This window comes from Salvelinus alpinus, chromosome 3, assembly GCF_045679555.1.
Source record: "Salvelinus alpinus chromosome 3, SLU_Salpinus.1, whole genome shotgun sequence".
Classification (NCBI taxonomy): Eukaryota; Metazoa; Chordata; class Actinopteri; order Salmoniformes; family Salmonidae; genus Salvelinus; species Salvelinus alpinus.
This window is the reverse complement of record NC_092088.1, coordinates 10,880,124-10,890,563: the sequence shown is the minus strand read 5'-3', so window position 1 is coordinate 10,890,563 and position 10,440 is coordinate 10,880,124. Positions and strand designations below refer to the sequence as shown.

Below are 10,440 nucleotides of genomic sequence, written 5' to 3'. Positions count from 1 at the left end.
TACATGTCTGTGTTTGTCTGTGTTTATTGCTTGGAGAGATTTTCAGGACAGCATGCATGAGTTTTGCCTGGATTACTAAACTATGATTTAATTAGTTTAATTAAGATACGATTCATAATCAGATTCACTCTGCCCTCTACATTTTCTGTTTTCCTAATCTTCCACCAATTAATCCGAAAATTGCATGGCTATAACATCTTCTCAGTGACCTCCCTCCCTCCCTCTCTCCTTGTGGGTTTGATAATCATCACTTCCATTTAAAGAGGAGTGTTTTTATGCTGACTGTGTCAACATGGTTAATATAAATCCACTCCTGTGTGAATATGAGAGAGATGTGTCGGTGGCATTGCAGGTATGAGGTTGTAATTAATCTTATGAAGACCTTTGAGTGTAGAAACCTACAATTACTTCTTGTTAAGTAGTGGCTATTTTGCATAATGGCATCATGCATTTACGTCTGTTTTTAAGGTAACAGTATTTTACAGCCCTTTTCAACCCATTTGTTTTATGAGCAGTCAATCAATGTTGCCATGAAAAAGGAGTATTGTACAGTTCACCATGGGTAGATTGGTTCTTACAAAGGATGAGTACTTATTCTGCAGGGGTGATTTATGAACATAGAGAAAGAGAGGGATAAAGAGAGAGAGAGAGAGAGAGAGAGAGGGAGGGAGGGAGGGAGGAAAAGGTATAAAGAAAGAGAGAGAGAAATAGAGAGAGGGGGAGGGAGGTTAAAGGGATAAAGAAAGAGAGAGAGAAAGAGAGAGAGGGAGGGGAGAGAGGGAGAAAGAGGGACAGGGAGATAAAATATAGAAAGAGAAAGATAGAGAGAAAGATAGAGAAAGAGAGAGAGAGGGAGGGAGAGAGGAAATGTATAAAGAAAGAGAGAGAGAGAGGGAGAGGGGGGAGAGAGGGAGAAAGGGGAAGAGAGATAAAATAGACAGAGAGAGGAAGAGAGAAAGAGAGAGAGAGAGAGAGAGGAAGAAAGGGGGAGAGATAGATAAAATATATAGAGAGAAAAAGATAGAGAGAGAGAGAAGAATATAGAAAGATAATATAGAGAGAGAGAGAGAAGGGAGAGAGGGAGAAAGGGGGAGAGAGGGGGAGAGAGGGGGAGAGAGAGAGAAAGATAGAAAGAGAGAAAGAGAGAAAGATAGAGAGAAAGAGGGAGAGAGAGAGAGAGAGATAGAGGGAGAGAGAGATAGAGAGAGAAAGAGAGAGAGAGAGAGAGAGAGAGAGAGAGAGAGAGAGAGAGAGAGAGAGAGAGAGAGAGAGAAGGAGATAGAAACAGAGAGTGGGAGAGAAGGAGGAGATATTTATATATATAGAGAGAGAGTATATGCTAGAGATTACGTGCATGTCACCATGTCACCATGCCCTCTCCACAGTTGACAGCGAGCTGACAACACTGTACCATGTAAATGACCTCCGTCTGCCTCACTGTGGTAAAGGTTCATCGCCCTTGGAGATGAATAACCTTGCCAGTCCCTCTGAGCTACACAACACCACCTCTCCCTCTCATTCCGTAATGAAATGATCTGATTATTCACATTATTCTGCTCACAAAATAACATAGAGACGGGAAATAGAGAAGGTACGATCAAAGAAAGAAAACGGTATTCTCACGTGTGAATGGTACAGTACCTTTATCACCTTATACGTCTTTCACATGCAAAAGGTGACCGTTGAAGGTGAAAGTCACGTATCCTTATGTCACGGACAATACATTCATAATGCGTAGCCTTTTCCCTCGCGACGCTTCACGCTATCTCACCTAATGAGATGGGAAAGGAATTAGGGGAAGGGGGTTGACGAGAGCCTTTACATTCACAGGACGCCTGCTGGGGTCAGGAATGTGGCATGCCCATGATAAAGGTTACACAAGCAGTATTTGTGTGTCCTTGCAACATGATATTTGTGCCCAGCGGGGTAGGCCTAAGACATGATATCTGTTCCCAGCAGGGTAGGCCTAAGACATGATATCTGTTCCCAGCAGGGTAGGCTTAAGACATGATATCTGTTCCCAGCAGGGTAGGCCTAAGACATGATATCTGTGCCCAGCAGGGTAGGCCTAAGACATGATATATGTGCCCAGCGGGGTAGGCCTAAGACATGATATCTGTTCCCAGCAGGGTAGGCCTAAGACATGATATCTTTGCCCAGCAGGGTAGGCCTAAGACATGATATCTTTGCACAGCAGTGTAGGCCTAAGACATGATATATGTTCCCAGCAGGGTAGGCCTAAGACATGATATCTTTGCCCAGCAGGGTAGGCCTAAGACATGATATCTTTGCCCAGCAGGGTAGGCCTAAGACATGATATCTTTGCCCAGCAGTGTAGGCCTAAGACATGATATATGTGCCCAGCGGGGTAGGCCTAAGACATGATATCTGTGCCCAGCGGGGTAGGCCTAAGACATGATATCTGTTCCCAGCAGGGTAGGCCTAAGACATGATATCTGTTCCCAGCAGGGTAGGCCTAAGACATGATATCTGTGCCCAGCAGGGTAGGCCTAAGACATGATATCTTTGCCCAGCAGGGTAGGCCTAAGACATGATATCTTTGCCCAGCAGGGTAGGCCTAAGACATGATATCTGTTCCCAGCAGGGTAGGCCTAAGACATGATATCTGTTCCCAGCAGGGTAGGCCTAAGACATGATATCTGTTCCCAGCAGGGTAGGCCTAAGACATGATATCTGTGCCCAGCAGGGTAGGCCTAAGACATGATATATGTGCCCAGCGGGGTAGGCCTAAGACATGATATCTGTTCCCAGCAGGGTAGGCCTAAGACATGATATCTTTGCCCAGCAGGGTAGGCCTAAGACATGATATCTTTGCACAGCAGTGTAGGCCTAAGACATGATATATGTTCCCAGCAGGGTAGGCCTAAGACATGATATCTTTGCCCAGCAGGGTAGGCCTAAGACATGATATCTTTGCCCAGCAGGGTAGGCCTAAGACATGATATCTTTGCCCAGCAGTGTAGGCCTAAGACATGATATATGTGCCCAGCGGGGTAGGCCTAAGACATGATATCTGTGCCCAGCGGGGTAGGCCTAAGACATGATATCTGTGCCCAGCGGGGTAGGCCTAAGACATGATATCTGTGCCCAGCGGGGTAGGCCAAAGACATGATATCTGTGCCCAGCGGGGTAGGCCTAAGACATGATATCTTTGCCCAGCAGGGTAGGCCTAAGACATGATATCTGTTCCCAGCAGGGTAGGCCTAAGACATGATATCTTTGCACAGCAGTGTAGGCCTAAGTCATGATATCTTTGCCAAGCAGGGTAGGCCTAAGACATGATATCTTTGCCCGGCGGGGTAGGCCTGAGACATGATATTTGTGCCCAGCGGGGTAGACCTAAGACATTATATCTTTGCCCAGCAGGGTAGGCCTAAGACATGATATTTGTGCCCAGAGGGGTAGGCCTAAGACATGATATTTGTGCCCAGAGGGGTAGGCCTAAGACATGATATTTGTGCCCTATAGGTTTACAACATATTCAGGTTTCTGACTCTGTGATTGGCTCTTGCAGGTCTCCACTACGGGAAGGAGAGTGTCCGCAGCAGTGGAGGTCACGACCTTAATACCTTCATCTCCTCTGGGTTTGTCACGTTGGGACGCGGCCAGCCCAAAGGTACAGTACTTTCTATATCTTATTTATCTTTCTCTATATAATCCTTATTTTTTTTATTTTACCTTTATTTTACCTTTATTTAATATTTTCTATCCAACTCTATCTAACCTCTAACCTCTTACCCTTACAAATCTTATCTATATAATCTATCTGGTGGGGGGTGCGGGGGTGTGTGGTACGCCAGTGTGTGTGTGTGTGTCCATCTCCTACACTTTGTCTAGCTAAACTGTAGCTTCTACATATACAGTGCCATCGGGAAAAGTATCTTGCATCTGTTACATCGGAAGCTTGACTCCTTGAAGTCAACACACAGCCAAGTGTTGTCCGTCCTCATGATTTATGGTCTTTTTGGGTGGTATCAGCAGTCATTTTGTCTTTTTGGGTGGTAGTAGCAGTCTTTTTGGGTGGTAGTAGCAGTCTTTTTGGGCAGTAGCAGTCTTTTTGTCTTTTTGGGTGGTATCAGCAGTCTTTTTGTCTTTTTGGGTGGTAGCAGCAGTCTTTTTGGGTGGTAGCAGCAGTCTTTTTGGGCAGTAATAGCAGTCTTTTTGGGTGGTAGCAGCAGTCTTTTTGGGTGGTAGTAGCAGTCTTTTTGGGTGGTAGCAGCAGTCTTTTTGGGTGGTAGTAGCAGTCTTTTTGGGTGGTAGCAGCAGTCTTTTTGGGTGGTAGCAGCAGTCTTTTTGGGCAGTAGCAGCAGTCTTTTTGGGCAGTAGCATCAGTCTTTTTGGGCAGTAGCAGCAGTCTTTTTGGGCGGTAGCAGCAGTCTTTTTGGGCGGTAGCAGCAGTCTTTTTGGGCAGTAGCATCAGTCTTTTTGGGTGGTAGCATCAGTCTTTTTCGGTGGTAGCAGCAGTCTTTTTGGGTGGTAGCAGCAGTCTTTTTGGGTGGTAGCATCAGTCTTTTTGGGCAGTAGCAGCAGTCTTTTTGGGCAGTAGCAGCAGTCTTTTTGGGCAGTAGCATCAGTCTTTTTGGGCAGTAGCATCAGTCTTTTTGGGCAGTAGCAGCAGTCTTTTTGGGCGGTAGCAGCAGTCTTTTTGGGTGGTAGCATCAGTCTTTTTGGGCAGTAGCAGCAGTCTTTTTGGGCGGTAGCATCAGTCTTTTTGGGCAGTATTAGCAGTCTTTTTGGGTGGTAGCAGCAGTCTTTTTGGGTGGTGGCATCAGTCTTTTTGGGCAGTAGCAGCAGTCTTTTTGGGCGGTAGCAGCAGTCTTTTTGGGCAGTAGCAGCAGTCTTTTTGGGTGGTAGTAGCAGTCTTTTTGGGTGGTAGCAGCAGTCTTTTTGGGCGGTAGCAGCAGTCTTTTTGGGTGGTAGCAGCAGTCTTTTTGGGCGGTAGTAGAGGTCTTTTTGGGTGGTAGCAGCAGTCTTTTTGGGTGGTAGCAGCAGTCATTTTGTCTTTTTGGGTGGTAGTAGCAGTCTTTTTGGGTGGTAGTAGCAGTCTTTTTGGGCAGTAGCAGTCTTTTTGTCTTTTTGGGTGGTATCAGCAGTCTTTTTGTCTTTTTGGGTGGTAGCAGCAGTCTTTTTGGGTGGTAGCAGCAGTCTTTTTGGGCAGTAATAGCAGTCTTTTTGGGTGGTAGCAGCAGTCTTTTTGGGTGGTAGTAGCAGTCTTTTTGGGTGGTAGCAGCAGTCTTTTTGGGTGGTAGTAGCAGTCTTTTTGGGTGGTAGCAGCAGTCTTTTTGGGTGGTAGCAGCAGTCTTTTTGGGCAGTAGCAGCAGTCTTTTTGGGCAGTAGCATCAGTCTTTTTGGGCAGTAGCAGCAGTCTTTTTGGGCGGTAGCAGCAGTCTTTTTGGGCGGTAGCAGCAGTCTTTTTGGGCAGTAGCATCAGTCTTTTTGGGTGGTAGCATCAGTCTTTTTCGGTGGTAGCAGCAGTCTTTTTGGGTGGTAGCAGCAGTCTTTTTGGGTGGTAGCATCAGTCTTTTTGGGCAGTAGCAGCAGTCTTTTTGGGCAGTAGCAGCAGTCTTTTTGGGCAGTAGCATCAGTCTTTTTGGGCAGTAGCATCAGTCTTTTTGGGCAGTAGCAGCAGTCTTTTTGGGTGGTAGCAGCAGTCTTTTTGGGTGGTAGCATCAGTCTTTTTGGGCAGTAGCAGCAGTCTTTTTGGGCGGTAGCATCAGTCTTTTTGGGCAGTATTAGCAGTCTTTTTGGGTGGTAGCAGCAGTCTTTTTGGGTGGTGGCATCAGTCTTTTTGGGCAGTAGCAGCAGTCTTTTTGGGCGGTAGCAGCAGTCTTTTTGGGCAGTAGCAGCAGTCTTTTTGGGTGGTAGTAGCAGTCTTTTTGGGTGGTAGCAGCAGTCTTTTTGGGCGGTAGCAGCAGTCTTTTTGGGTGGTAGCAGCAGTCTTTTTGGGCGGTAGTAGAGGTCTTTTTGGGTGGTAGCAGCAGTCTTTTTGGGTGGTAGCAGCAGTCATTTTGGGCGGTAGCAGCAGTCATTTTGGGTGGTAGCAGCAGTCATTTTGGGTGGTAGCAGCAGTCTTTTTGGGTGGTATCAGCAGTCTTTTTGGGTGGTAGCAGCAGTCTTTTTGGGTGGTAGCAGCAGTCATTTCGGGTGGTAGCAGCAGTCTTTTTGGGCAGTAGCATCAGTCTTTTTGGGCGGTAGCAGCAGTCTTTTGGGTGGTATCAGCACTGTACTGTACAGTAGAGCCAAAAGGAGAAGTTACATAAATTATTATACACTGGGAGATTCATACAATCTATTTTCACACTGTCAAAACCTCCTGATTCCATGTTCATCATATTAATTACATCAGATGAGGAATCTGTCATTGATTTAATATGTGCGGCTCTGCAGATTTACACAGTAAAGATTTATCCCTGGGTTTGGCTGACGTCTGTTCTGTTGCCTGCCCATAAACCCTGTTCTCTGTTGGGCTGGAGGAACGGATGGAGGCTTGGAGTGGGACCAGGTCAGCATCAGGTGATGCTCCAATAAATCAATATCTCTATTCCTCACGAGAGGTGTCACGTTTTTGCTCGGCCAACCAACTGCAGAGGAATGGAGAGAGGGACAGAGAGAGGAATGGAGAGAGGGACAGAGAGAGGAATGGAGAGAGGGACAGAGAGAGGAATGGAGAGAGGGACAGAGAGAGGAATGGAGAGAGGGACAGAGAGAGGAATGGAGAGAGGGAAAGAGAGAGGAATGGAGAGAGGGACAGAGAGAGGAATGGAGAGAGGGACAGAGAGAGGAATGGAGAGAGGGACAGAGAGAGGAATGGAGAGAGGGACAGAGAGAGGAATGGAGAGAGGGACAGAGAGAGGAATGGAGAGAGGGACAGAGAGAGGAATGGAGAGAGGAATGGAGAGAGGAATGGAGAGAGGGACGGAGAGAGGGACAGAGAGAGGAATGGAGAGAGGAATGGAGAGAGGGACAGAGAGAGGAATGGAGAGAGGGACAGAGAGAGGAATGGAGAGAGGGACAGAGAGAGGAATGGAGAGAGGGACGGAGAGAGGGACAGAGAGAGGAATGGAGAGAGGAATGGAGAGAGGGACAGAGAGAGGAATGGAGAGAGGAATGGAGAGAGGGACGGAGAGAGGGACAGAGAGAGGGACGGAGAGAGGAATGGAGAGAGGGACAGAGAGAGGAATGGAGAGAGGGACGGAGAGAGGAATGGAGAGAGGGACGGAGAGAGGGACATTTCTATTTCACCCTATTCCATTCCATCTGGGAAGATTATCTGCTTTGCTTCTGTTGTTCTATTGAGAAGAAAAATACTTTATTGTTTACATAAAATTAGCAGTTTCCATCTTTGCTCCTTTTTTGTGTCTCAGTGTGTTGTGGTCCCTCGAGGCAGGACTGTTCACAATGGTATTCATCCATTCTCTCTCTCTCTCTCTCCTCTTTGTAGTTCCCCCATGAAACATAAGTTATGAGAATCACTGCTAGATTATATATCTAGGATTCTTTTTTAGTTTTTAGTCTCTCTCTCCCAACATCACAGACAATTCTCTGTCTGCTTCCATCCCAAGCTGTATGTTTGTGAGGCAGTATGGTGTATGGTTTAGTATCCCAGATTTCTGCGGTTACATTTGTGTTTTGTAACAATGGGTTGTTCGATATTTTTTCGCTGCAGAACAAGCACATTTCCAGATTGGGATCTTAGCACGTAGAATATAAAAACAAATATCCTGGGCTAACTTGCAAAAATATGCACAAACAAACTACGTTTGGTGACAGTAGATCTAGGTTGTACGTGTGTTTCTGTCTCTTTATTTTTGTCATCCCTCTCTTTCTCTCTCTTCCTCTGTCTTCTTTCACCCGTCTCCTCTTTCTCTCTCATCCTCGGTCTTCTTTCACCCCTCTCCTCTTTCTCTTTCTTCCTCGGTTTTCTTTCACCCCTCTCCTATTTCTCTCTCATCCTCGGTCTTCTTTCACCCCTCTCCTCTTTCTCTCTCTTCCTCGGTCTTCTTTCACCCCTCTCCTATTTCTCTCTCATCCTCGGTCTTCTTTCACCCCTCTCCTCTTTCTCTCTCTTCCTCGGTCTTCTTTCACCCCTCTGCTCTTTCTCTCTCATCCTCGGTCTTCTTTCACCCCTCTGCTCTTTCTCTCTCATCCTCGGTCTTCTTTCACCCCTCTCCTCTTTCTCTCTCTTCCTCGGTCTTCTTTCACCCCTCTCCTCTTTCTCTCTCTTCCTCGGTCTTCTTTCACCCCTCTCCTATTTCTCTCTCATCCTCGGTCTTCTTTCACCCCTCTCCTCTTTCTCTCTCTTCCTCGGTCTTCTTTCACCCCTCTCCTCTTTCTCTCTCATCCTCGGTCTTCTTTCACCCGTCTCCTCTTTCTCTCTCTTCCTCGGTCTTCTTTCACCCCTCTCCTCTTTCTCTCTCTTCCTCGGTCTTCTTTCACCCCTCTCCTCTTTCTCTCTCATCCTCTGTCTTCTTTCACCCGTCTCCTCTTTCTCTCTCTTCCTCGGTCTTCTTTCAACCCCCTCCTCTTTCTCTCTCATCCTCGGTCTTCTTTCACCCGTCTCCTCTTTCTCTCTCATCCTCGGTCTTCTTTCACCCGTCTCCTCTTTCTCTCTTTCTCTCTCTTCCTCGGTCTTCTTTCACCCCTCTCCTATTTCTCTCTCTTCCGTTGTGTCTTTTCTTACTCTGACTCTCTCTGTTATTGTTCGATATCAATTAACGGCACACTAATGTATAGAAAACGACCGGGCGATATTGAGCTGAGCAGAGATCAGTGATTAGCTTTACCCAAGCCTGCCCTTTCAGGTCTCTGGACATTAGTCTCCAAAATGGAGGGAAACAGTTGATTTTGTACTGGGCCGTGGCTCAAGGCTAGAACAGACCACTGAGTCACCACTGAGTATTGAACCAAGACCACAACAACATTTCCTGAGTTAGTCAGAACCAAACTGTGAATCGTGATCTAGTTGATGTTGAATAAGCTGCCGTCTGTTTGGCTAGTTAATTACAGTGCGTGTGAATGTGTGTATGTGTATGTGTGTGTATGTGTGAGTTTGTGTGTGTGTGTATATATGTGTGCGTATTTAGTAGTTAATTACAGGCAGTGTGTGTGTTTGTATGTGTATGTGTGAGTGTGAGTGTGTGTGAGAGTGTGTGTGTGTGTATGTGTGTGTGTTTAGTAGCTAATTACAGGCAGTGTGAATGTATGTGTGTGCGTGTGCGTGTGCGTGTGCGTGTTTGTGTGTGTGTGTGTGTGTGTGTTTAGTAGTTAATTACAGGCAGTGTATTGTTGATTTTTCTCTGGGGAAGATAGCTGAGGTCAAAGGGGCTTTGCTTTAGACCAGCTGGAAGACATCTGCCTGCCAGGGTTCACCACAACACAGGGTTCACCACAACACTGGGTTCACCACAACACAGGGTCCACCACAACACTGGGTTCACCACAACACTGGGTTCACCACAACACTGGGTTCACCACAACACAGGGTCCACCACAACACTGGGTTCACCACAACACTGGGTTCACCACAACACAGGGTTCACCACAACACAGGGTCCACCACAACACAGGGTCCACCACAACACTGGGTTCACCACAACACAGGGTTCACCACAACACAGGGTCCACCACAACACTGGGTCCACCACAACACTGGGTTCACCACAACACTGGGTTCACCACAACACAGGGTCCACCACAACACTGGGTTCACCACAACACAGGGTCCACCACAACACTGGGTCCACCACAACACTGGGTCCACCACAACACTGGGTCCACCACAACACTGGGTCCACCACAACACTGGGTCCACCACAACACTGGGTTCACCACAACACTGGGTTCACCACAACACTGGGTCCACCACAACACTGGGTCCACCACAACACTGGGTCCACCACAACACTGGGTCCACCACAACACTGGGTCCACCACAACACTGGGTCCACCACAACACCGGGTCCACCACAACACCGGGTCCACCACAACACCGGGTCCACCACAACACCGGGTCCACCACAACACTGGGTCCACCACAACACTGGGTCCACCACAACACTGGGTCCACCACAACACTGGGTCCACCACAACACTGGGTCCACCACAACACTGGGTCCACCTCAACACAGGGTCCACCACAACACTGGGTCCACCACAACACTGGGTCCACCACAACACTGGGTCCACCACAACACAGGGTCCACCACAACACTGGGTCCACCACAACACTGGGTCCACCACAACACTGGGTCCACCACAACACTGGGTCCACCACAACACAGGGTCCACCACAACACAGGGTCCACCACAACACAGGGTCCACCACAACACTGGGTCCACCACAACACTGGGTCCACCACAACACTGGGTCCACCACAACAGAGGGTCCACCACAACACTGGGTCCACCACAACACTGGGT

At 47.7% G+C, this 10,440-nt stretch overlaps 1 protein-coding gene across 9 annotated transcripts in view; it reads left to right on the top strand.

Moving 5' to 3' along the window:
• The window catches only part of LOC139570003 (protein shisa-6-like), a 197,957-nt gene that overhangs the window by 95,350 nt on the left and 92,167 nt on the right, over window positions 1-10,440 (top strand). For all 9 annotated transcript variants that reach the window (XM_071391438.1, XM_071391434.1, XM_071391437.1 and 6 more), the window contains exon 4: window positions 3,536-3,637. In XM_071391438.1, coding sequence (XP_071247539.1) covers window positions 3,536-3,637 — 102 coding nt within the window. The remainder of the gene's footprint in view (window positions 1-3,535; window positions 3,638-10,440) is intronic.